The sequence below is a fragment of the Mustela erminea genome, chromosome 11, assembly GCF_009829155.1.
Source record: "Mustela erminea isolate mMusErm1 chromosome 11, mMusErm1.Pri, whole genome shotgun sequence".
Taxonomy (NCBI): Eukaryota; Metazoa; Chordata; class Mammalia; order Carnivora; family Mustelidae; genus Mustela; species Mustela erminea.
In genome coordinates, this window is record NC_045624.1 from 48,413,925 (window position 1) to 48,439,967 (window position 26,043).

Here is a 26,043-nt window from a genome sequence, read left to right on the forward strand (position 1 = left end):
TAGGAAGAAGATCTGAACCTCAGTTCACTATAGGAAGGTCATAAGACATGCAAAGTTAGTACACTTGAAACTTACAAGATATTAAATACTGGTTTTACCTCAAAAAAGAAAAAAAATGAAGAGTTCAAGAAATTAAGAGTCTGACAGAGAGCTCCCCACAAATAGTCGAGGACACCAGCATCTGCCACAAATAAAACCCAGAATTCCCCTCTGCTTCTTCTGAGTCTGTATAAACTCTCACTCCGTTCTTTCAAACAAGAGGCAATCTTGTGACATACAGACAGAACAGTCCATTAAATGTCCACCCTCGGGGCGCCTGGGTGGCTCAGTGGGTTAAGCCGTTGCCTTCAGCTCAGGTCATGATCTCAGGGTCCTGGGATTGAGTCCCACATCGGGCTCTCCGCTCAGCAGGGAGCCTGCTTCCCTCTCTCTCTCTCTCTCTCTCTCTGCCAGCCTCTCTACCTACCTGTGATCTCTCTCTGTCAAATAAATAAATAAAATATTTTAAAAAAAAATGTCCACCCTCAATAGTCACATGAAGTCAACTAAGTGTTCATGGTGCTCCCACTGTGTTGTCCACAAATCTGATTCCTCCACAGATGGGAAAACACAACGAAACTAGCAAAGGACCTTTTGTCACATCTTAATAAAACCTGTAGTGCATAAAATAAGAGTGAGATTTCCACCAGGCCCATATGGTAACTCTGGCTTATCAAGAGTGACCTAGAGTAGAGTGGTCCATATACTCTATACTCATTGAGTGTGATCAAAGACTTTCCTCTTTGTACCTTCAGGAACAGAGCATGCACGCTATCCACCATGAGTTCAAACCAAGTGTGGGTCTCCAGACCCAAGTGGCCTTTCCTATTTCTACCAGCCTGCTTTATGATCTGAGTGATGTGTGGAGATTTGCAGTTGTACTCAACTCTGCCTTTCTTTTCTATCTCCTCTGATCTGATCCAGATGTCCTAGCAAATGCAAGCCTCTGGCTATGGCAACAGAGAAAACACATCCTTACCAAGATATCTCTGGTACTTCAAGAACTACTGTGTATATATTGAACCAAATCTATTTCCTTAAAAAAATAAATAAATAACCTTTCCCCTATAGAAAGTAGAATTATTGACTCTTTTACAAGGAGATCATGGTAGTTCAGAAGCATATCCTGTTCAGGCAGTGCTAAAAGCAGTTTCCTGGAATTCTAGAAATTCTCTTTAGAAGTACAAAACTTGTGTTTTACATATATTTCTTCCAGAGTCACCAGTACCTCCAAACTTTATCTCTGGACTTAGACAACCATGATTCCCAAAGGCCAGTTCTGGTCATCTAGATAACAGAGACTAACAGAGCTCCCCAAAGCTTCTTCCCCACCTCCAAGGCACAGTGAAGTCAACATGCAAGCTTACCTTCTGGAGCCTGCAAGCAGAGCTTATTACTCCTTTGTACTTCTTTCCTGGTTGTTTAGTGGGGCAACACCTGCACCCCCTTGCCCTGTTTCTCTCAGCACCCTGCCTTTCACTAATTCCACTTGCTGACCCCAGCGACAAACAGCTGGGATGTCAACTTCCCATGAAGTTCCAAGAGTGTCATTAAGAAATGCAGCTTTAGGGATGCCTGGGTGGCTCAGTTGGTTAAGCCACTGCCTTCATCTCAGGTCATAATCTCAGAGTCCTGGGATCGAGCCCCCCATCAGGCTCCCAGCTCAGCGGGCTGTCTTCTTTTCCCTCTCCCTCTGCCTTTCCCCTTGCTTGTGCTCTCTCTGTCTCTGTATCTGTACCTCTCTCAAATGAAAAATTTTTTAAAAATCTTAAAAAAAAAAAAAAAGAAAGAAATGCAGCTTTGACCTTTGGATGTGGATAATGTTAACATTGCCCAAGTGAAACACCAAAGGAATATGTAATCATACACACCCCCACCCTTGGCATCAAAACAAAATGAGAACAGAGGTGGACTATTTCCTATGCAACATCCTGTGCCTGCTCTAAATAGCCATACAAGATCCATTTTGCCTAGAGCAAACTGAAAGACCTATAAAGTGAAGTCGTTGGCCAAATGGTCTTAAGGGTCATTGCTGGTTCTGAATGACAGGGTGCCTCCAGGTTTATGAGCTTGGTATATCCAAACCACTAAAAGTTGGATAGGTTGGTAAATAATCTTTTTTTTTTTTAAAGATTTCATTTATTTATTTGACACACAGAGAGAGAGAGGTCACAAGTACGCAGAAAGGCAGGAAGGGGCGGGGGGAGGCAGGCTCACTGCTGAGCAGAGATCCCGATATGGGGCCTGATCCCAGGACTCTGAGATCATGACCTGAGCCGAAGGCAGAGGCTTAACCCACTGAGCCGCCCAGGCACCCCAGGTTGGTAGATAATCTGAGTGGATCATCTATATTTAAAGATAATAAAAAAGAGACCCAGATCTTTTCCTAGTAATCCCAATCTCAGTTCAATTACAATTAATAACACTTACTAAGTACATAATACATGCTAGGGTAAGCTTGTGCTTTCCCTTGCCAGTGGTCCCAAATTTCTCTGTGCATTAGGATCACCCAAGGGAGCTTTGATAACCACAGATGACCAGACTACAGCTTCCAAGATTCAGATTCAGAAAAGTCTACAGGTGATTCTAATGTGGAGCCAACATCAAAATCTTGCACGGCTAAAGCCACCGTGACCACCAGTCTGCCCCAGCTCTGTGGCAAACCCCAACAGGCCAAACTTACGTAAGTGGCCTCTAGTTTCCTTCGCCCCAGAGAAGGTGGTACTTGAGATTAGATCATACTGCCAGTCCAGGGGGGGAATGGAACTTGGAATTAGGAGTAAAAGATTAGGAAAAGAACAAAGAGAAGGAAAAGGGATTAAAGGGCTTTATGCTTATTATCTCATTTAATCGTAACACCATCCCAGGATGAAGAAACTGCACTTTGAAGCAGTTAAATTACTTGCTATCACTCAGCCAGCAAGCAATAAAATGAGAATTTTTTTTAAACAAAATGAGAATTTATTTATTTTTTTTAAGATTTTATTTATTTATTTGACAGAGAGAAATCACAAATAGATGGAGAGGCAGGCAAAGAGAGAGAGAGGGAAGCAGGCTCCCTGCTGAGCGGAGAGCCCCATGCGGGACCCGATCCCAGGACCCTGAGATCATGACCTGAGCCGAAAGCAGCGGCTTAACCCACTGAGCCACCCAGGCGCCCACAAAATGAGAATTTAAACCAATCTCTCCCCTCAAAACTTATGTTTTCCCCATCCTATACTCCCTATCCTAAAAGTCTACCTTCTAGGCTCCATACCATATGCATCTCCTCCTCATCTTCCTTACCAAAGAGATGTCAATCTGGGTGGCAACAGTTTGCTCCCCTCCAAATCCTGTCTCTGGATCAGCATGCAAGAGTGGCTTGCATTCACTTTTAGCCTGCTTAACCTTAGATACTGTATTAGTTAGGATTAGTTCCATTTCATGGGACAGAAAATCCAAGATAAGAGTGACTCAATTAAGATAGAAATTTACTTCTTCCTCCTGTAAAAGAAGTCCAGGGGTAGGTGGTCTGGGGAGATTCTACAGTTCTAGAGACCCATGCTCTATCTCATTCTGCCTTGCTCAGCATGGCTTCCTTCTCATGGTCCAAGATAACTGTTTGAGTTCCATCCATTACGTCAGATTCCAGCCGGAAGAAGGGGTGAAGAAGGGAGCACACACACCCCTTTTAGCAGACACTTCCTTTGAAGTCACACCGCTTACATCCCATTGGCCAGAACTTAATCACGTGGCCACCTCTAGCTGGCTGGGAAACGTAGCCTTTAGTATCAGTGGCCATTTACCTCACTGAAAACAGGGTTTCTTTTACTAAAGAAGGATCTGACAGGACATGAGAATCAAGTCTTGGCCATGATTCCCTCCCTGGTACTTCAGTCTTCCCCTCTAGGGCCACAGCAACAACCTGAACCCCAGCAACCTACCACGTCGGGGAGCCTTATTTGCCTTGCCTCCTTGCACCCATTTCTCTTGCCAGTCCCACAGCTTTTATGTTTTACCTCATCTGCTGAGTGCTAATGTGTCTTCCAGTGCTGTCCTTTTGCTCCTGGGGTCCACCTTCCCAACTGAGTAGCCCAGTACTGACAGCTGGGAGAATAGGGACTTCACTTGCTGTGTGACCTTTCTGGGTATATCCATCAGGATTCTCCAGAGAAATAGAATCAATTACATTTTTCCCCCCACATAAGTATGGAGGATGAGAAGTACAAACTTAGGAAAGTCAAAGCTTTAAGTTCCAGTCCCCACCCAAATCTGAAAGTAGGAAAAGACTGACGTCCCAGAGAGGCAGAGAGAAAGAATTCTTCCTTATCAGTCTTTCATTCTATCAGGTCTTCAACAGATTGGATGAAGCCCTCCCACACTGGGAAGGGCGATTTTCAGATACACCCAGAATAATGTTTAACCACAAATATCTGGGTACCTTGTGACTCAGTCAAGTCAATATATAAAATTAACCATCACGCCGGGCTTTTTCCCTCATTTCTAAAATGGTGATAACAATCATTTTTTAAAAACTTTTTTTAACAATCATTTTTGTTTCACTTAGCTGTGGTAAAAATTAAGAATGACAGCGCATGTGGAACTTTTTAATTAAAAAGTGTGAGCCCGGGGCACCTGGGTGGCTCAGTGGGTTAAAGCCTCTGCCTTCAGCTCAGGTCATGATCCCAGGGTCCTGGGATCAAGCTCCGCATCGGACTCTCTGCTCAGCGGGGAGCCTGCTTCCCCCTCTATCTCTCCGCCTGCCTCTCTGCGTACTTGTGATCTCTGTCAAATAAATAAATAAAATCTTACAAAAAAAAAAAAAAGTGTGAGCCCATCATACAAATGTCCGTGAATATAATTACAAATAGGAGAGTACAAATCATAGTCACCTGATGCAGAAAAGAATTATCTTTTAAAATTAAGTAACGCTGCCTTCGGCTCAGGTCATGATCTCAGGGTCCTGGGATCGAGTCCCACATCGGGCTCTCTGCTCAGCAGGGAGCCTGCTTCCCTCTCTCTCTCTCTGCCTGCCTCTTCATCTACTTGTGATTTCTCTCTGTCAAATAAATACATAAAATCTTAAAAATAAATAAATAAATAAATAAATAAATAAATAAATAAATAAAATTAAGTAACAAGCTAACCAAAAAGAATCTCCTAGGGGCGCCTGGGTGGCTCAGTTAGGTGAGCATCTGCCTTCGGCTTGGGTTAGGGTCCCAGGGTCCTGGGATCGAGTCCCACATTGGGCTCCCTGCTGAGTGGAAGACCTGCTTCTTGCCCTTCCCACTCCCCCTGCTTCTGTTCCCTTTCTTGCTGTGTCTCTCTCTGTCAAATAAATAAATTTTTAAATTTTTAAATAAATAAATAATCTCTTAGTTTACCTCTTATCTCTGCAAATCCTCCTCTGGAATTTTTCCATATCTTCCATTCTGTTTTCTTTCTATTCTGCTTTCTCTTCCCCTTTTTCTTGTGGCAGTTACTCCTTCCTGCACTTCCTACAGTCTTTTACACAGCTTTACAAGAAAAGAAGAGAGAGGTTGAAATAGGATTCTAGATGAAGAAATGAGTGGTAGTTGTACCAGAAGAATGATCAGAGCAAACAGTGCTATCCTGCACCTGACTGGCTCAGTACGTAGAGCATGTAGACTGTTGATCTCCGAGTTGTGAGTTCTATCCCCATGTTGGGTGTAGAGATCACTTTAAAAAAAACAAAACAAAACAACAACAACAACAACAATAACAAAAACCCAGGTGATGTCCTAAGCTCTTCGTATGTATAAAGTCATATAATCCTCACCACACCCCTACGAGATAGTCTATGGGAAGTAACCTCTTAGATAGCTCCCAGTGATCCCTCACTCCCGGTGTTGATGCCTTCTATAATCCCCTCCCTTGGAGTGTGGGCTGGATTAGTGACTCACCTCAAACCAATATAATATGGCAAAAATGATGGAATGTTACAAGATTGGGTAACAAAAAGACTGTGATATGTCTTGGTTTGCTCTCATTCTCTCTTTCTCTCTCAAGTCTTTCCAGTGTGCGTGTGTTGCCTGGCTTATTCATTCTGAGAAAAGCCTGCTACTGTGTTGTGAGCTACCCTGTGGAGAAGTCCACACTGCTAGAAACTGAAATAAGCTCTCAACCAACAGTCAGTGAAGGACTGAGGCCTTCAATCAAACAACCCACTGGCAAGAAACTAAATCCCTCCAACAGCACAGAAGGGAAGCTGGAAGCAGATCCCCCCTCACCCACCCGACTTGAGACTTCAGATGAGACCACAGCCTCAGAGGACTGACTTTGAGCCAGAGACACCAGGTTAAAATTGTAAAAAACTTCCCACTCCCAGAAACTGAGAGGATGTTTTTTTATTTAAGCAGCTAAACTCTGGAATAGCAGGAGTAGGTAACTGCTACTGACTTATTGTTGTCATCTCTATTTCACAGAGGAAGGAACAGTGTCTCAGAGAGATTAAGAAACTTTCAGTGGTACAAGCTTGTAAGTGACAGACTGAGGATTCAAACCCAGGAACTCCAGTTCTAGAATCCATGCTTTTTGAGTTGTTTGAATGGTTTATGTTTTAATAAATAGATGTCAAAATGCTTATATTTTATATTTTGTATAGGTAAAGTTACTATTGCTGAAGATGTACAGGCTCTAACTCAAGTAATAGATGAGTTCCCTTTTGCCAGGGCCCCTGTTGAAGCAAGTGTATTTCCTACCATAAAATCACTCTAGCCACAGTTGGCATCACTAATGAGTTCTTCTCAAGCAAAGTACAAATTAGTTGTACTAACACAATCTAAGCCATATCCGCACCAAATTGGAGGACAACAAAGATATTGTATAAACCTAAGTCTGGTATTGGCCACATAGTAGGCACTTAGTAGATTATGTATGGTTCATTCATTGGGCTAAACTACTCATTGACTGTCCACCAAAGAAATTGGAGATTGTATTTTTGGGAGACAGAGTGGAGTTGCCATCTTTAAAAACAGACACAAAAATCTGTCCTGCCTCCCACACTAGCTACTCTTATCTAATGCATGGATAATAACACATGGAAAGCATAGAACAGTGAATGGCACATGACAAGTATTCAATAAATGTTAGCTCTTCGACCTTACTGCCTAGCACTACAAATCTAGTCTCTGGAGTTCACAAGAAAAGGCAGAGAAATGGAGGAACCACAATTACTGCTGATCTGAAGAAAACTCTCGGTGCAGTATTCACTCCCTGCTTTCCTCAAGCCCGGATATCCATCAGCCAGAAGCATGGAGAGTTCCAGCCTGGCAGCTGAGTGCCCTGTTTGGTGGATTCAAAAGGTGACATGTTTTGGGAATTAGCTAAAGAGTGGAACTACTGAAACATGATACAAGTAGGAAATTGGGAATATCAGATGCATTAGTCATAGGTCTCCTACTCAAATTCAGACACCCTTTATCTCTCATTCACTGTCAAATCACTGAAGAGTCCAAGAGAGGACCTTCTCTCTACCAAGGAACTACTTCCATATGTATCCTCACTGACTTTCTTGCCGTCTCGGCAAGATCTGTACTTCTTTCACTGATTCCTTTTTCCCTTCACTCTACGGTTTCTCTACCCTACACATACACACACATTCTATTCTCTCACAGCCAAGTTCTTTCTTCCTTGTCTTCCTTTACAAAATATTATATTTGGGAATGACACACATGAATATACAAATCTCTATTCTGCTCTCACAGCTTAAAAATATATATTACATGGGGGCAGGTAGGAGGCCCTAAAATATTTGCTGAATAAAACCCTTCTTGACTGATTCCTCCAGGCTGGATGGAGACAGTATCTGACAACATGCTTAGTTCCCTAACTCCAGTGAGAGCTAGAGGAAAGAAAACAGAAATATTATACATGAGCTCTATCAAGCACTATCTCCTCCCTAACATATGACAGTAGGAAAATGCAGCTAGGAAAATAATGTAATACAGATTATGCAGCTATTTAGAAACAGAGCCTACGCTAGAAGCCCCATCAACTGTCTTCCAGTCTGGGGCTATTCACATGTGGGTACAAATGCCCCTAACTTTGAATGGGTACCACTTTGTCAGGCCTGGCAAGCAGCAGACAGTCTCAGAGGGGGGCCCTGGATTCAGACCCAGGCCTCCATTTCTGACCTCCAGCAGACTCCTGGCAGGGTTTGACATCCACACTTCATTAGGGCTGTCTCCTCTGTGGATTTTCTATTCAGCACAGCAAGGCTGTGGCCCCGTGCTCACTTTGTGTGGAAACATCCTATAAAGGGGGCCTAGACTACCCCTTCTCCTCTACGCCAGGGCTACTTGCAGGATATTTTCCCCACCTTCCTCTGGCTCCAGCAAGCCAAGCAGCTCTGGTGCAGGTCTCTGTGCAACTCGGCTCCCAGCGCCTTGATGAGGCGTGTTTAATCTTCCACCCGGATTATTTAACCTCCTCATCCTTGTTAACAAACAGCCATTATTAACGAGATGAGAGACCACATGGGGTGGGCTTCTACAGACAATGCGCGCTCCCTTGGCCTTTCTGCAAGCAAATTCATAATCCTCAGCGACTCAGACGACCGAGCCCTCCTGCCAGGCCCAAGAGGGAGTCAGGAAATAGTAGAAAGGGGGCGATCTGGACCCTTGTCCACGACTTCCCGCGCCTGCAGGGTCCGGGATCTGCAAGACGGAGTGGTACCTCTCCCTTCCTTCCCTGCCTCCCTCGCTTGCTCGCTCTCCCATGGGATTGTTACAGTGCGTTATAAATTTTACCTTTCCAGTGTGCAGGAGAGGCGAGAAGAGGCTGTGTCCCAGCTCCGGGCCGGCCTGTCCCTGAGGACACCAATTAAAGGCACTAATTGGACAGCAATACATCAAAGTCGCTCCCGGGAGTGGGTCCTCAGAGCGCCAGGAATCCATTAGTTGGGCTTTTGTTTCAAAACACAGAAATACAGAGGAAGAAAAAAAACCACCTCGACGCGGATGGGAGTGGCGCGTGTGCTGTACCGCATGGACTCCGCTCTGTGTTCGCTGGGAGCGCCCCCCCCACCACCACCTCCTACTCCAGGCTCGGTACATCTAATGCTCTTTCCTGCTTCTCTGTTCCCACCCACCTCACTTACATCCCCAAAGAGCGCCGCCTAGAAAGGCTCTCTCTTCCCTGGACCCGCACACAGACAGGGCCCGTGTAGACGCTGCACACAGTTAAACCTCAGCGCGTCTGTACCGATTCCGGAAACATCAACTCACCTCCCCGCGCACCTTGCTGTGGGTCTTTACCTAACTCTGTTGAGGAAGGGGAGGTAGACACCTCGGGGAGGCACATGTCGCCTCGAAGTCGTGACGGCCGCCTCGGCTGCGCTGGGCTCTCACGAGGCGCCCGGACGCCTGCCGGAGGGGGACGACGGAGGAGGACTGGCCTCATCGGGAGGGGTTATATCCGGATGCGGGGAGGGGCACTTCAATGGGGGGAGGAAAGGCTCTTCTTTGGAGAACTTGGACGCAGCTCAAAGGCCCGAGGGTACCCAGAGAAGCCGGCTCGGGGAGGGGCCCAGGCCCGGAAGGACGCGAAGTGACCCCAAGTGCACTTCCCGTCTCGGGACCTCAAGGGTGAGGGGCCCTGCGGAAATGGGGGCCCCGCCCCGCCGTCGGCTCAAGAGGTCCCAGAGCCCGGGAGCCCCCAGCTACCCCCGCCCCGCGAGCACGGCTAGGCCGGCGGACGTCGGCGACGAAGGCAGTTCGGGTCCGCTCCCGGCGACACCGAGCCCTTCGGGGCACAAAGTAGAACGCCCTGGGGGTCGGGGCTCCGCGGGGCGCAGGGACTCGGGGTGCCTGACCCGAGCCGCACCCAGTAGCCGCTTGGGCCGGGGAGAGCGGGAATCGCAGCCAAGGCGGGGGTTTCCGAGGGCCACGCTGCAGTTTCCCGCCCGACCTGAAGTGGGAGAGGCCGAGGCCGAGGCCGAGGGCGAGGGCTAGGCCGGCCCGGGTCCGTGCGGCAGCCAGGGCGCAGGCTGGAGCGACCCGACTTGGCCTCACCTGGACCGCGGGGAGGCCGAGACGCCGAGACCCGAGCGCCCCATATCCTCCGGGGGCAGCGCCCGCTCCCTTCCCTCGAGAAGCCAGATTGGAATGGCTGCTTTGGATCCCATTTGTTACTAACCCCGGCATTTGTTTTCCATTTTATAAACGCTTCTCTTTAAGTAATTGTCCCTGTTAACAGCGTATACCTTTCAGCAGCCCTCACTGCGCTATAAATAATCTCAATGAAGATGCAAGGATATGACTTTCACAAGATTGGACAATTGATTCAATCTGTGACCCGCGATCGCGAATAATATTGGAAGGCTATTTAAACAGATGAAGGCCTAAATTGTCTTGCTTGTATCTGAATTAATTTCTCATTCATCATCATTATGAAGTGATTGGTCTATTCAAGCTCTTCAGCCTGCTGGAACGGAGCGGGATTTAAATGAGATTGTAACACAATTTAAATGCTTGCCGACTTTAACGAGGCCAATTGAGCAGCTGCAATAAATACAAATATTTTTCTAAACAGCCTTGTTTTAAATAATTACTTAATGCTTTCATGTTATTTTTAAGTGGCAATCTTTCTCTCTCTCTCTCTCTCTCTCTCTCTCTCTCCTGCCCCTGCTCAAAATATCACATACTTATTTGCTGAGAAGGCGATTTTCGAAAGGACTTTGTTTCCGTTTGCTTTGTAGAAGGTAGCATGTGTTTTGTGGTTGGCTTTTTTTTTTTTTTCCACTCAGGGTCAACATTTCGGGGTCCTACAAGCTGGCACACATGGTGAACTGCACTTTGGTTTTCCCCTAATGCAGTCCAGTGTGCCTGCCCTGGCAGAGCCAGGCAGAAGCTAAGTGATGAAGAAATTTGCCCTTTAGACCAAGTCACTTATCCAGATGCGTTGAGCTGGGTCTTGCAAACGAATCCCCTCGATTGGACTTACAAATGACACCCCGAAGAGTGGCATCGTTTTTAACTTGTTCTGATGACCATCACCATCTCGAACAAATCAGAATTCCAGCATATCCCAAAGGTGTCCCATAGGAAGTTCAATCTGCCCGCAGTTTGGCTCCCCTGCAAGTCGACTGGAAAGGGTGAAGGAAGGCTGAGGATTTCTTTGTTTAGGGACTAGGCAAAGAAAGAGAACCCGACTACAGACATTAGTCAGGGGTGGAGTAATTAGAAGAAATCCCCCCCCTTTTTTTTGCCCCAACTCTGTTTCCCTCCCCATAATCACTGAGTCCTACTCCCTCTCTCACACTGGGGTGATGGTGCATGAAGAAGATGCTAAGAAGGAAGAGCTCTTCTCACTTGGAGAACGCCATCCTCAGTAACCCACCGCCGAGACACCCACGCCCTACCGGCGACATATGGCGGCGGGTGTTTCCTCAATTGGGGAATAATGGAGGCAACCGAGCGCAAGAAACCTGGGGAACAAAAGAATCTTTTAAACTTTCGTGCAAAGGCTGGGTGGGGGTGGGGAGACACGCGACTTGCTGTGGGGGACCTAAACTCCCATTTGCAGCGATCCCTCAGGGCCGTGACCCTTTGGGAAGCCGAGGGTGAGCGAACGCATTTGGAACCACTTCACCTTCTGCCTAAGAGGGTGCAGGAGGACTCCGTGTCTGAGGTGTGAGGGTGCAGGGTTAGAGTGGCTGAGAAGACAGAGCCAATATTGTTAGTAGACAAACCATTTGTGGGGCAGACCACACTGGGGGACGTGATCATATTGCAGGCTAGAAGGGAAAGAAAAAAAAAAAAAAAACGGGGACAAGGGGTGGAGGAACCAAGTGATTTGCTATGTAACTGGGCAATTTAATGCCAGAGTTAGGGAGCTGCTGGCCGGAATCATTTTGTCTTCGGAGGCTCTGCCGAGCTCATCCTCTTTATCCTGTTGTTTAAAATGAGCATTATCCCAAACATATGCAATGCAATCAGTTTGGTCACACTTACAAGAACACGCTTTAATAAGGCAATCAATCACACGCTAACAAGCGGCGACGGCCGGCGCTGAGCGTGCACTCAGGCTGCGGGGCGGCTGGTCTTGCCCAGCCGGGTGGACGGTGGCTGAGGGCAGGTCTGCTCTCCCAGGTCCCCGCTGCCGGTTGCAATGGGGTTGAGGAGCCCAGGGAAAGTGTGAGTCGGGAGTGAGGTGTCAGACTTCCCAAGGGGTGACCCTGGACTCGGGGGCCCAAAGGGGCCTAGGAGAAGGGAGGGGAAGCTGGAACCTGAAGCTCATAGCTGCACAGGACCCTAATAGCTGTACCAGACCCTAATAGCTGTGTGAGACCCAGAACCTCTGTCTTACCACCTGCAAAATGGGACCAAGATGGGGCAAATCTAAGTAGAAGCTCTTAGAACATTGAAAGAATAATAATACCATACCAGCCCTGTTGCTTGGTTTAGCCTTCTTTTACAGGTAAGGAGACTGAGGCTGTGGAGTGGCAGTGCCTTCTTTACCATCATCTCTCCATTCACCCTCCCCCACTACCGCCAAAATGTAGGTATTAGGCCAGGTGCTGTTGCTGGGTGCAGGTGGGAAAAACCTGTTTTTAGGTGCAGGGGTGGAAAAGGGAAAGTGAGAAGTGGTGCCCAGCACCAAACCGCAAACCTTGGCAAAAGGGAAATTTCATTATGAAGTAATGAGTAATTCCTCCTGGCAAGATGTATTGTTATATCTTCCACTTCAATTTGGAGGAAGAGAGGCTCAATTACCCAGAAAATACAGTCAATTAAAGGCTGCTGATTGGACACGAGGCCGGATCATCGATCTTGTACTTTCCAATATCGCTGCAGACACCTCATTTTCCCTCCCTATTAACTGAAAATACGCCTGGCATTACGGCAACCCGCAGCCCATTTACCTGTCGCAAGCAATCTCAGCCTGCCACGACGTAACCGCGAAATTTGCCTGGGTTTGGCACTGGGAGCTTCCTAGCTGCAGAGGTAGCTATGAAAAGCTGGGGAGGGAGGGAAGATGGGAGGCAGGAGTGGAGGGGAAGATGCTGGAAAACTCAGCTCCAGGCATTTCTTAGAAGGGCAGGGGCCACTGTATGCAGGAGAGTTTCTCTGGACCCCGAAGAGAGATGGAAACTAATTAAGGATTCCCCATCTGCCCACTGATATATAGTGACAGAGGACCGTTGAAGCCCATGCAATTCCGGGCTCCCAGCTGGGCATTGCACCCATCTCTCCCTTGCCTGTTCCAGACTCAGAGGCAGCCACAGTGGCTCTCCTTTGGGGACAGAAGATGAGGGTGAGATGGCTGTTTGAGCACCATTTGTCCCCTTGCCCTGATGATGCCAGAATTCCATTCTTGGAGATGACTTTCAGACGGAGAATGATTCAGACACCCCCCCCCCCACCATCCCAACCCAGGAATCCTCCTCCCTCCCCTTCCTAAACCCTAAGGTGCAGACTCTGCAGGACCCGCAATCCCAGCTCTCTGTAGTTCTGGAGCTCCGCCCCTACTGCCTCATTCCCCTCTACCTGGGGTTGAGGTGGAAGCAGGATCACAGTCCAGGGGCCCCTTTCCTCAAAGGCTTGGGGCAACTGGAGAAGAAACCATTGCAGGGTTGAGCCCCAGGTGGGCTAGTTTGCCAAAGAAGGCCCCTGGTGTGCACAGAATTAAGAGAACATGTACCTCAGGGCAGCTCAGAGCCTGCCTTCTCCACTTTTGTGCAATCTCCATTTGGAGCCTGCTAATGCCCAGCATAAGTTTGGGAGACCATCTGTGGCTCCATCTTTTGGTTCTCTACCCAAGCTCAGGATGGTGGCTGAACTAGCAATTCAAAAAGTGTCAGTGCACTGCCTGCTTCCCAAGACATTAAAATGTTGAAGGGAGAATTATATCCAGCTTTTATTGCAGTATGGTTAACAAATTGTAACAGCAAATTCTTCAGACTTCAAAGGAAAACCAAACCAAATTCATTCCCTACAGGAAGAACCAGTCCCTCCCAATCAGGGTGAAGCTTGTTATGGTGGGTACACGTTCTCCTATCCCTCAAAAACTGGCTGCAAGAATGAGTATGAGAGTGAGAGTTTGAGAGTGGCTCCCAAGCAAACCCCAGTGAAGGGGAAAGACAAGGTCCCCAGAAGAGGCCAAAGGCTTCTGCTAGTATCTGAAAGCCAAGCCCCAGTGGATGCTTGAGAGAAAAATGAGACGAAGAAGGATGTAAAATGCCAAGTGCAAAGAGAAAGCCAGAAAGCTCTTGGTGAAGAGAAGGTGAACAGGCAAAGGCTTGAAATAGCCTCTAATTTGCTAGCAGATACTGAGGGAGGGAGATGAGGTCCCCGCTCCCTAAGCTCTTCCCTGGGCGCCTTGTTAACAGTTCAACTCTGGACTCGGCGGCCCATCGGCCCATCGCATGGTGATCATTATTATACATTCAACATTCAACATTCAAAAATCCTCCTCACACACATCACTTGCTAATCAGGGTGTGTATTGGGCCCAGGGAGAAGAGAGACTTGGTAGGAGCTGCCAAGAGGCCCTGAGGCTTCTGCAGGCTCTCTGCCCATGTTAAACAAAAAGTGGGGGTGGGATGGAAGTAATAGAGGCGGAGTTGCCAGCTGAGAGATATCAGGAAGCTAGGAAAGAGTAGAGATCAGGTGCTGGTAGACCAGAACCAGAAAATTTGTAACTGAGGTTCCAGGAAGGCAAGAGAGCCCCAAGGTTCCAAGGGAGGGCCAGGATCCTCCGGGACAGTAAATCACCTCTCTTACTCTCTCCCCTTAGATGGCTGGTGCATTGCCATCCACGAGCCCCTTGCCATGCCTTGGAAAAGCTGGCAAAGATTAATCTCTATCTGCTCTGCATACACAGCATTTTTCAGAGAGACAGCAGTTTCCTTTCCAGTGCTTGGGCTTGGCCTTGGGGATGGGGGTGGGGGGGTCCCGGTTGAGGCAGGGGTGAGGTGGCGGGTGGGAGGAGGTACTGAGGGGCTGGATATCAGTTGCTGTTGCTACTCAATTTGTTTGACTTTGGAGCCACGGCCCGACTCCAGTCAGGGGTAATGGGTCCGGTGAAAAACGGCAAAGAGAGGCCGCCCCAGAAGAAGGTCTCTCAGCCCCCGCGTCCCCATCCCCACTCCTGATCCCCAAACGCGCCGGCCAAGCCACGGCCGCTTCCCGGGCGTCCCGATCCTCGAGGCCGAGGCCGAGCCCCTCTGGTCCTTTTCGGCCCTCTTCTTTCCCCCTCGGTGCCCTGGGGGCGGGGAGGGGCGCTGGCTGAGTCCCCGCGGGGGTCCCCGCTTGGGCGTCCTGTAGCCGGCAGCCCGCGGGCGGCCCCTTATCTGGTGAGGGGCACCTCCTCCCTCTGGTCCAGCGCGACGGAGGAGGCCTTGCTGAGCACCGAGGGCGCGAAGGTGAGGAAGGAGTCCGAGCGGGAGGTGGAGGCACAGGTGAAGTCCGAGGTGGCGGCGGCGCGGGGAGCCAGCCCGTTGGCCGGGCCGCTGTGGCAGGCGAGGCAGGAGCAGGGGCCGCCGGCCGCCGTGCCCAGTCCGTGAGCCGGGCCGGGGTAGAGCGGCGGGTGGCGGAAGGCGCACAGCAGTTCGGGCCGCGGGTAGGGCTGCGAGAGCACGCGGAAGGTATCGAGCGGGCGCAGAGGGCCGCTGAAGGGCGAGGCGGCGGCGGACGCGGCGGACGCGGCGCCCAAGCCCACCGGCGAGTAGTAGGGCAGGGGCAGGTGCGACGGGAAGGGATAGGGCAGGCCGCCCGCGGCCGCCGCGTGGCTCATCATGTACGTGTAGAAAGCGGGGTCGGCCGGGTGCGGCCACGTCATGGCCAGCCGCTGCCGTTTGTCCTTCATGCGCCGGTTCTGGAACCACACCTGGCGGGAGAGGAGCGGGTTCGGCGGCTGCACGCGGCCGGGGGCGCAGAGCCCAGAAGTCCTGCCCAACTGCAGGGGACGGATGCCGGGCGCGCAGGGAAGAGCCGGCTGTGGGGGTGCAGATCCCACCACCACCACCTCCTCCTGGAATCCCTTATGGGAGGTTCAGGGAGTGGCTTCAATCTGTGTCCCTCCTTCCCTCTGCCACGCGGCCAGGACCCCTGGGGTGCCAGAGCCCGGCGTGGGCGTGCAGATAGTGGGATAGACTAAGGAGCCTGCGGGTCTGAGGCGGCAGGCAGCGGTTCCCCAGAAACACCTCCTCTTCCAGTCTCTTCCAGTCAGTCTCTCTCTCTCTCTCTCTCTCTCTCTCTCGGTAAAGGCACCCACTGTTTATTTGGCTAGAAAAGGGACAGAGTCAACCGCACGCCAGCAGTTCCCGCCTAGGGACTATCGGGAAGGTAAATTTGCACACACCTGGCGCCCGCACCCGGCCTGGACACCCCCAGCCGAGTAACCACGTGGGCAGGGAGACCCCAGGCCCTGATTCTTGGCTCGGGACTCAGGGACGGGACAGTAGGTATTCCTGCTGAGTGGGCACACCCTTTCTCCCTGTCGCCAGAGCTCATACCTTGATGGTGGTTTCCGGCAGGTTTAGGGCGGCGGCCAGCTCGCATCTCCGCGGCCTGGACACATAGTTCTCCCTGTAGAACTCCTTCTCCAGCCGGGCAATCTGCTCCCGGGTGAAGGCGGTGCGGTAGCGGCGCATCTGGTCACTGGCGCTGCAGGCCAGGGTGCCCTGTGAGCTGCCGCTGCTGTTGCTCTTGGGGGCCTCGCTGCCGCTGTTGGGACTGCCGGCCAGTGCCTCTGAGCTGGGCCCTGCATAGGGAGCCCAGAACACATGCACACACAGAATACACAACAGACACACAAAACACTGCTGATGTGGGGCTGTAGGCCCAGGGTGTGTGTGGAGGGTGGGGTAGAAAGGGCCCCCTCCTCCTCTCTGTAGCCTCAGTTTCTTCCTCCACCGAGGCACAAGGGACTTTGAGAACACAGGAAGAGAGGGATAGAGGCTCATCAGTCAGATGAGCACAAAGCGAACGTAGGCTGGGCTGCTATTTGGGAGAACCTCTGTCTTAAGGCCTGCTGGGTACAGAAACCTCAGCCATCCAGAGCCACCTGCCCTGAGCCACAGACCGGATGCAGCCCCTCTGAGCTTTCTGCCCACCCTTGGCAGGAGTGGACAAGGATATGCGATCTCACAGGCAAGTTGAGATGCACCTTTGTGCTGGAGTGTAGTGAGCTCTGGGTCTCAGCGGATTGTAGGATGCTGCACACAGACTGAGTCCTTGCTTTTGTGTGTGCCAAGCTGCCAGTGCAGGTGTAGGAATGTGTACTAGGTTGCATGTGTTGTAGAGACAGCATAGGAATGTGTGCATGAATATCATATTACCTTGGTATATTTGAGATTAGGGAATCTGGGTTGAACGGACAAGAGGGTAATGAGTGGATGTCGGTGCACAGCCAGGTGTTGACTGCCAAGGTGAGGGGGTGGTTTTTCTTCCATACCAGGGTCTTCCCATCCACCCCCACAGCTTTGGCGAGGAGTGTCTCCTGGTAGGCTCTCCCTCCTACTAGCTTTCCAGCTCTCTCTGGGAGACTTCCCTGCCTGGCCACCTCCCCCACAAACTAGCCCCCCCTCCCCCCGTCAGGAAGGGGTTCTTCAGTTAAAACAGTGTGACAGCACCCCTCCTTTTGGGTCTAACTCAAAGAAGGGTGGGGCTCCTGCCCCCTGCAGCTCCTTTTCCTTTGGGTGGAGAAGTGGGACTAGGGAGGAAAGGGGAAGGGGGGGGAGGGCCAGAGCTCTGCCTTTTCAAATGCAACCGGAGACCAAAGGCAATTAGATCATTGGGACCATTTCCGACCTGGCGCCACCGAGCCCGGGAAGTGACAAGGTAATTTGGACCTCTGACCGACGTGCAAACTGGTCAGAGGGCTGCAGCACCCAGGCAGCCCGAGTCCGCCGGGATTTTACGGTCCTTTATGGACTCCGGGCTTCCGCGCCTGGTTGCGCCTTACACCCCTCCAGCCACAAACTGCCCCGACCTGCGTTTGATCTCGCCCACTCTGGGGAAAGTGTCTTCTCGGAGCAGTTGAAGCAGTGCCACAAAACTCTGGGGGGTTAGGGTGCACTTTGAATCCCCCTCAAGCCCAGGGCTTGCGTCTCCCTCCTCCCGCAAAGCACAGCTGTCACCCTGGTCCCGCCAATGCCAGAGCACAGAAGGAGACCCCCGCCAGGGCTCAGATATCAGGGGAGAGTTTCTCAGGTGGGTCCCCCCAGCCACCCTGCCCTGGGGAAAAGGAGGGTCTTCCTCCCCTCCAGAGCTGAAGTGCAAGGTGGGCGCGGTGGGAGGCCCGGGGAGAGAAGGGGCGCGGTGGCTACCTTTGCTGTGCTGGTACTCGGCGTTCCCCGTGGCGCAGTCCGGGGTGCAGCTCACCTCGATTTCTTCATAGAAATCCGACTCGGTGTCCGAGCTGCTAGGTTGCCCCTGACCCGAGAGGTTGTCGGCGGAAGGGGCCGGAGGTCCGGGGCCGAGCACCGCAGCCCCGGCTGCCCGCGGCTCGGCGCCCGGCCCCGCGGCGCTGCTTGCTAGTCCGTCGACCGGCTCCTCCTCTAGGCCTCCCCCGCCGCGCTCCCGGACGGCCGGAGGGCCGGCCCGCGGGCTCAGGCAACCACGGGTCACCGTCTTCTCCGGCGGCTCAGGCAGCGGGCTGCCCACGGCTTCGGACAAATTGGAGACCCTCTTGCCAACCAGAGTACCAAGCTGACCCGCGTCCAGAAACATAACCATGTCCTTTCGGCTCTCCATCCCGGGGCTCGCCCGAGGGGGGAGGGAGGAAGCCCCAAATGACTCCTAGCCCCCGTCTCCCCGGGTCCCCAGCGGTCCGACAGATCTTGGCTGCGGGAGGGAGAAAGAGAGACCAGGCGACTGGGCGGGCGCGGAGCGGCCGGAGCGCGATGTCGACGGTGACGGCGGTGGTGGCGGTGGGGAGCTGGGGTCACCTTGTGATGCGAGCGCTCCTCTGTGCCGTACCGCCTCTGGGAGGAAGCCCCATTGCCCTCTTCTTTCTAAGCTGTCATCCTCCTGCTGCAATCGTCATTACAGTACCGCTGGTGACGCCACTCGGCGAGCGCAAGTGGATAAATAGAAACGTCTGCCACAGCGAAGATGAAAGGAGACCCGCAGCTAATGGCTCGGCAGTGATGCGCCAGGTGTGGGCCTCGCTCGAATGGGGAGGAGAGTGTGAAAACAGACAGAGAGGCACACACACTGAGACAGGGAGACACCCAGGCAGAGGGCATGCAAATGGAATTCCGCAAAAAGAAAAAGAGAGCTTAAGGCGCGCGGCGAGTTCCGCAGGAGCTGCGGGACTCGGTAATTGAATAAGCTTCTGACTGTGGGATTTTTTTTTTTTTTTTTCGGATTGTTGTTTTGGCTTTTGTTTTCTTAACTTGGTGCCTTGATCTAACACTGATGAGAAAATCCATAACTGCATTTTAAAAGTGTGAAGGTCGACTCACAAGCCTCGCTTCTCTCGTCATTATTACAACTGTCTGTCCTGGAGAGCTAACATCCTAGGGGCTCCAAAGTCTTTTTACAAGCTACTGAAAAACATATTCCCTCTTCCCAACCCCCAGTGGTCTGGAGAGCTTGAGCCTGGGGGATCTTCTTCTTCCTACCCTCTACCCCCAGATGCCTCCTTCCTCCTGGAAACCAAGAGAACTTGGCGATTTTTCTTTCCCAAGGGGCAGGAGATAAATGTCTTAATATTTTCTCTTTAAGGACCTGTCTTGGTGGCTGACTCCAAATGTTGATTTTTTTTTTCTTATTCCCATTCCCCATCTAGGTGGCCTTAAGCTCTCCACAGCTCGGCTTGACCTCCAGGTGGCTATTCGTAGAAGAAATCGTTTTCCCATTTGCCTGGGCCTCGCCTGCACTTCAGGTATGTAGGGTGGGGAGAGGTTCTAAGAGTGGCCTTTTTTTTTTTTCTTTTTCTTGCCCGTATTTTAAGGTATTCGTTCAGAGGCAACGAATTCCTCTGGAAACAGGTTTTGCGAGTGAAGAGAGACTGAGAAATGCAGCCCCTACGAGGCAGGACCAGAGGCTCCTAGCTGGAAAAAGGTGCTGTTCCCACCCAGAGACTGGGCACAGCAGTTGAGAGTGCTCCAGCACAAGGCACTGGGGCTCGCAGAGCTTTGGCTCACACGGCTCTCCCCCAGATCCTGCCCACATGCTTCAGGGGGTTCCTGGCGGTGAAGAGAGAGAAGTCAGCGAAAATGCCCTGAAATAGCTCGTGACTAGGGGCGTCCAAAAATCTCTGAGGACAGAAGGGGAGTCTCCAAGACAAGGCTGGGGGAGTCCGTAGTGCCAGATATCTTTGGGAGCAGCCCCATGCTCCTTCTCAGGTCTTCTTCCAGGAAAGGTACATAGAACCCATTGGAAAACAGACCCCTTCCCAACTCTGCCAAGCGGGGCAGCAAGGTCTCTCTCCACTTTGCTAAAGGCAGAAGAGAGGCTCCTTCTCTGCTGTGTTACCCCTAAAACGCGCCTTACTCTGTCCCTCCTCGGAGCTTCTAGCTCCCAGGGGCCAGGGCTGCCCTGGTACTCCACCCCTCCAAAGCCCCAATTTCTGAGATTCTAAAGGAAAGTGTATCACCATCTTCTTTTTTTTTTTTTTTTTACTCTTCTATCTCTTCCTCTGTTCTCCTCCTTTCTCTTTCTCTACTCTTCTCTCTCCTTCTCCTGCCTCAGTTTTCCCATCTGTGGGCTTCGGGGGTGGTGGACCAAGAAAGGGATTCAAGCAAGACAAAAGTTCTCACTCCAGCTGTCCACTTCCTCTATTCAATCAGAAGGCGCTCATTAACCTCGCCTGGGGTGGGGGACAGGAGGATCCGGAAGGTCAACGTGGGCAGAAACCTCTCCACTCCCTGGGACTCCCAAAGCCACCATCTGCTGAGCACAGCTAGTTCAAAACTCCTAGGGACTATTGTAAAGGAGAAAGGAGCGACTGGAAGTGGAGGGGATCAAATCCTAGAGGCTTTTGCTGCGTTGCAGAGTTGTCTAGGATGCTGTCACGCCTCGCCCTTCCTAACCAGCAGCCAGAGCCTGAGGGAGCACCTTGCTTGCTCTCTCCTTCCTGTCAAAGTCGAGGCCGCCGCGCCTGTGTTCTAGCGACCTCAGTTGGGCCCTTCCGAGCACCAAGCCTGGGTCTCCCCCACCCTCTGCTCCCCCAGCGAGCCTGCCGCCTTCTCACAGCCGCCCCCGCTGCGCTCACCTCCTTGGGGCCAGGTCCGCAGAGGGACTTCTGGCTCCCCGCCCCGCCCCCAGCTTTGCATTCAATGGGAGTGCTCGGCGTTTGATCCTCTTTTCCTCTGGGTTTTCCCTGCCAGATGAAAGCCGAGTAGGATTGAGAGATCAAGAGGTACCACTTGCGTCTCCTTCCTGGGTCCGGCCCACCCAAGCGGGGCCTCCTTGGAAGGAGACTCCAGCGGGGGCTCAGCTTCTCCGGGAGGGGGGCTGCCTCGTCTAGGCTTCGGATCTGAAGCTACAGGGACGCCCCCTCCGTCCCAACCCTCTCCCCGCTTCTGCCTCCGCCCTTTCAAAGCCGCCTCAATCCCCCCCGTCTCTGGGGGTTTATTGCGCCTTCTGGCACAGGGGGGGAAACAAAAATGTTTAGCGAAATATCACTTCTTCCAAAAGCATCGTTCCGTCAACATCAGATGAAGAGAGGTCGGATTTTTTATAAGAAGAAAACGGGCGGCGGCGGGGGTGGGGTACTGAATTAGAACACTATTTCTGTTTAGCCTTTTTTTTAATGGGGGGGAGAGGGAAGGCTATTTTAGCAGCGTGGTTATCACTGTATCATGACGGTTATTCCGGATGACAATGTTCCAGAAGGAAGGTAAATTTTCAGAGAGAATGAAGTCCGCCGCCGGCAGAGGCCTGGGAAACCCCATAAAAGCGGAGAGGGGGTGTTAGCAGCCTAAACGGGGTGAGGCCTGGGATCCCACTGCTTCTCACCTCCCACAGCAGGGAAGGACCCCCTTCCCCCACCACCACGGGCCTGCTGTCCCCTCCCCCGCTGGGAAGACAGGTTAAGGTCCAGCAGGCTCCTCGCCCATTGAAATTCTCTGGACTTCAAAAGCTCAAGGCTCGGCTTCCGCCCGGGCTCGGCCGGGGGCGGGAGGGGGGAGACCCCCGGGGAGGAGACGCGGAGATAAGATGCGCGGCTCGTGTTAAATGGAATCGGAAGCCCGGCTTGGGTCACCAGACGCGTTGATCTGCTGGAGCCGCTAGGCTTCCCAAGAAAACCCGGCTCCGGAGAGCGACGGCAGGGGGTGGGGAATGCCTCGGTGGCCTTCGGACCCGCTTAGGTGCGGCGGTCTGCGGCCCTGGGTATCTGTATCAGACAGATGCCGGGCCTCCCAGCGGTGAGCACTCTTCCCGGCCGTAAGGAAGGGGCAGAGGTTTCCGGAAGCTGGTTTGTCTGCTTCGGTGCCAGCAAAATTTTGATCAGGAAAAATTGTTTTTGCTTCTCACTTTGGTAAGCACAAGAACAAAGGGAGCTTCCTTTGAAACAATAAGCGTTGCCCAGCTGTCGTGGATATTGATCTTGGGCCCTTGTTTATCTTCCAAGCCATGTCTCCGGCGTGGACATCGAAGATCCCGCGCGGCTGGGTCTCTGAGGCGGGGATCGCCGCGGTGAGGTGACTTGTGCGGTTGGTTCCTGTCTTGTCCCGGGCACCTGCCAAAGCCCATCTGGGAACCCAAAGCGCAGAAGCACCGCAGAATGTGCCCCTCCAGAACCAAGGTCCACTCGATCTCAGACGCCCAGAGGTCGGACTTCCCCGGTGCCAGGAGATTATGCCTCATTCACTTGCCCCAATCCCTCACCCACCCCATAAAGGGAGTCCCTGGAACGCTCACCTGCAGCGGGGACCACAGAACAGTTTGTCCTGCAGGGAGAACCTGCAGCTTCTGGAACTCTGATTTGGACAAAGGCCCCTTCTCTCTCTGCCTCCCAGAACCAAGGGCCAGGAGCCTGGGACAAGAAACTGGATGCTTTCTGACTTCTGCTCCTTCGGTGCTTGGAGCCAGCCAATCTGCAGTGGCTCTCACATCTACACCTGTCAGCCCCAGGTTTCTATAGGCCCAAGCCCAGTGGCTTTCCCACCCTGAGCTTCGGACTACTGCCCGAGCAGCCCATATTCCTACACACACTTGTCCATCCCAGAGCTGGAGGACCCAGGACAGTCAGTACTGAAGGCCCAAGGACCTCTTCAAGCTCGAGGCCTGCTTCTGCCTCAAGCCACCAACTAAAGGGGTCCATTTTCCCGTGGAGGGTCAATTCCCCAACACCCAAGCAAGCAAAGCCCAGGCATACCTCTCCCTCCCCTAGCAGAGATGGTATGGGTTTTTCCTTCACCACTACTATCCTGAAATTTGCTTTCAAATTTATAAGCTCATTTCTCACTTAGTGCACACAACATTCCTTTAAAAATCCTCAACAGGCCACAGTGCCTTCTCTCCCACGGTGATAGGGCAACCAGTGGTCTTGGCAGACAATTGCCCAGTGTCCCTTCCGAGTCCTCCCCTGGCCTGCAGGGGTGTCTCAACACACAACAGTGCCCTAACTTTCCATAAGGCAATCCTGCACAAACCTTCTGCCCCTTCTGGGATCTAGGTGGGCCCAAGGGCTTCTCAGAGAGGTTGCTTACCTGCCCTCAGAAGTAAAGGGCTCAGGGCCCATGTCGCTGGACTGTTCTCACCCTGCTTCATCCATGATTTCCCAGGAGGGCAAAAGAGAAACCCTATCTGGAAATCTGGGGACCCCACTTGATAAGCGTAATCACTGTTCTAAGCATCTCAGCTATATTAGCTCTTTCCATCCTCACAACAGGCCTGAAGAATGAATAAATCATCCTTATTTTGTAGCTGAGTATTCTGAAGCATAGAGAGAAGGCTCACATGTAAATGACAGAGTAAGGCCTAAAACCTTATCCTTCTAGCTTCAAGTCCACACTCCCAACTGGATTTACTAGGAAATGCCAAGCATTGCATTCTGAGTCTTTCTTTTCAAAAACTCCACTTGTGGTTTTTGCCAAGGCCTTTTCTCCTCCTCCTCACTCCCAATGAATTCACTGGGATTGGGAGAAGAGTGGGTAGAGGGGTATGATTAACCTCTCATCACTCACTCTGAGCATAAAGAAGAGTAAAGAAAACTATGGTCCAAACCATTTGGAAATGTATCCTGGAGAAGGCCTCCCGGTCTTGCCCTCTTTTAAGACAGGGATCAGAGGCTGGGCAGGGATTGTGCAGAGGGACCTGTGCGGAGGCTGGAGCCATCCTTAGGGAGTTGGGGTAGGAGAGCCTAACTCTCCTGCCTGAGCAGGAGGAGGAGAGTTCTCAGGTGTAAGTTCCAAAATATCAGGAAGTTAACTGCAGCAAGTGATTCTGGAGGCCCTAAGAGACAAAGTCCAGTCCCTTTATAATCATAACAATCCACTGAGGCCCTGAGCATCTGTCCCAAAAGGGACAAAACTCACTAGAGTCCTCCTTGCCCGCTTTAACCTCTCGGGAGTCATGGCCTCTTCACGTGTCTGACAAACCTCTCCCTCAGAAAAGTGCACAGAGGCACTGAAGTTAGACTTGTTTCTGAGACTCCTTTACCTGCTATAGCCCCATCCCAACCACCAAATCCCAGACACAATTGCCAGATCACTTGGATAGGGGGTGTGGCTTTACCAGGATGTTTTCCCTGTTGAAGCAGCTGCCTTCTGCAAACTGTCCTCCAGGGTTTATTGGCCCAAGAGACAAAACCTGAGGGCATGGCCAGGCTGCCCTGCCCTGCACCTTGGCGGGAGCTTATTCTTCAGGTTCTGCGCCTGCCTCCATTCAAAACCTTGGCCCTGGAGGTGCATGCTGGGAGAGAAAACCGCCAGGCTGGGGCTTCTCTAAGAGGCGCAGCTTAGTTTGGCCTGAGGATAACAGGGAAAAGCAGTGCAGGGAACTGGCCAGTTATGATCAGGAATCCTGTACACCGTGGGAAGGGACAGGGCATCAGCAGGTTTTTGGTTTTTGTGGTTTCTAATAGATTTTGTCCAGGCACAAACCCTTTCCAAGCCCTGGACTGCCCAAAGGCGGAATGAGACAAAGCCATGCCCCCTTCCCAATAGGGTGCTCCCCACTCTCAGCCCTGCTCAGGAAGAGGGAACCGGCCTACTGCGGCGGGGTCAGGGTTGTCCAAACTCAACCGGGGGATCCAGAACCCCTATCTGGGTGGAGTCATTACTCAAAGGGAGCTCTCTTCTACGACTCAACTAGCCCTAAGTGGCCCTAAATGTTCCCTCCCAGGTGCGAGTTTCTTTCTGTGAGTGTTTGTGTGCCCACTGAACGTCTGTCTGTGTCTCCTGGTTCCCGGGCCAAGGAGTAGGCAGCACCCCCTTCCTCTCTCTCCCCACTCCGGCCAGGAGACGCGGTGGCGCCGGCCTGCAAATGGAGGAGTCTGTCTCCCCGCGTGAGGGTAGGAGAACCGCCCCCAGGCGAGGAAGTCCAACCGGTTGGGCGGGCTAAGCCTCGCCCTCCAGCGAAATGGAAAAACCCTTGTGTGAGTTCTAGGGACTGATTTTTACAGAGCCCTCTCCTGACCCGGACTAGTCCCATTCCTCCCACTGAGTTTCTCAGAGCCCCGATGGGGTCGAGTTCCTCGCGCTGTGCAGCGGCGAAACTGACTCCTAGGTTGAGCAACTAGCCCGGGGTCACACAACTGGGGAGTGGCCGAGCCAGGATTTTAACACGAGTCGTCCGGCCTGCAAAAGCCAGATTCTCTCTGCTGTTAGCGCTGCGCGCCCAGGGCCGAGGATTCCGTTCCCTAACAGCGCAGACAGAGAACCGAGGTGCCTGGGCTGTGACTGAAAGACGCAGGCAGGGGCCACCCTTCTCAGGTGGATGGTGCCTGCGCCTGCGGCCCCTGCGGCAGCTGAGCGTCGGCCGGAGCCGCTGGGGCTGTTACCGTAAGTCTCAGAGGAGCGGGGCGCAAAGGGTGGGGAAAGGTGGCTAAAAAAACGGGAAGAGCCGGAGGGCGCCGCGGCGTGGAGGGACTGCGTTCCAG

The 26,043-nt window shown here is 52.0% G+C and overlaps 1 protein-coding gene across 1 annotated transcript; it reads right to left on the reverse strand.

The window, feature by feature from the left end:
* Nucleotides 1–13,899: 13,899 nt before the first annotated feature.
* Nucleotides 13,900–18,740, reverse strand: EVX1 (even-skipped homeobox 1). Its single transcript, XM_032305397.1, has 3 exons — nucleotides 18,314–18,740; nucleotides 16,499–16,746; nucleotides 13,900–15,870 (listed from the first exon to the last, which is right to left on the reverse strand). Exons 1-3 carry the CDS (start codon nucleotides 18,738–18,740, stop codon nucleotides 15,331–15,333), a joined length of 1,215 nt encoding a protein of 404 aa, XP_032161288.1. The 3' UTR covers nucleotides 13,900–15,330.
* Between the last annotated feature and the right edge of the window lie 7,303 nt (nucleotides 18,741–26,043).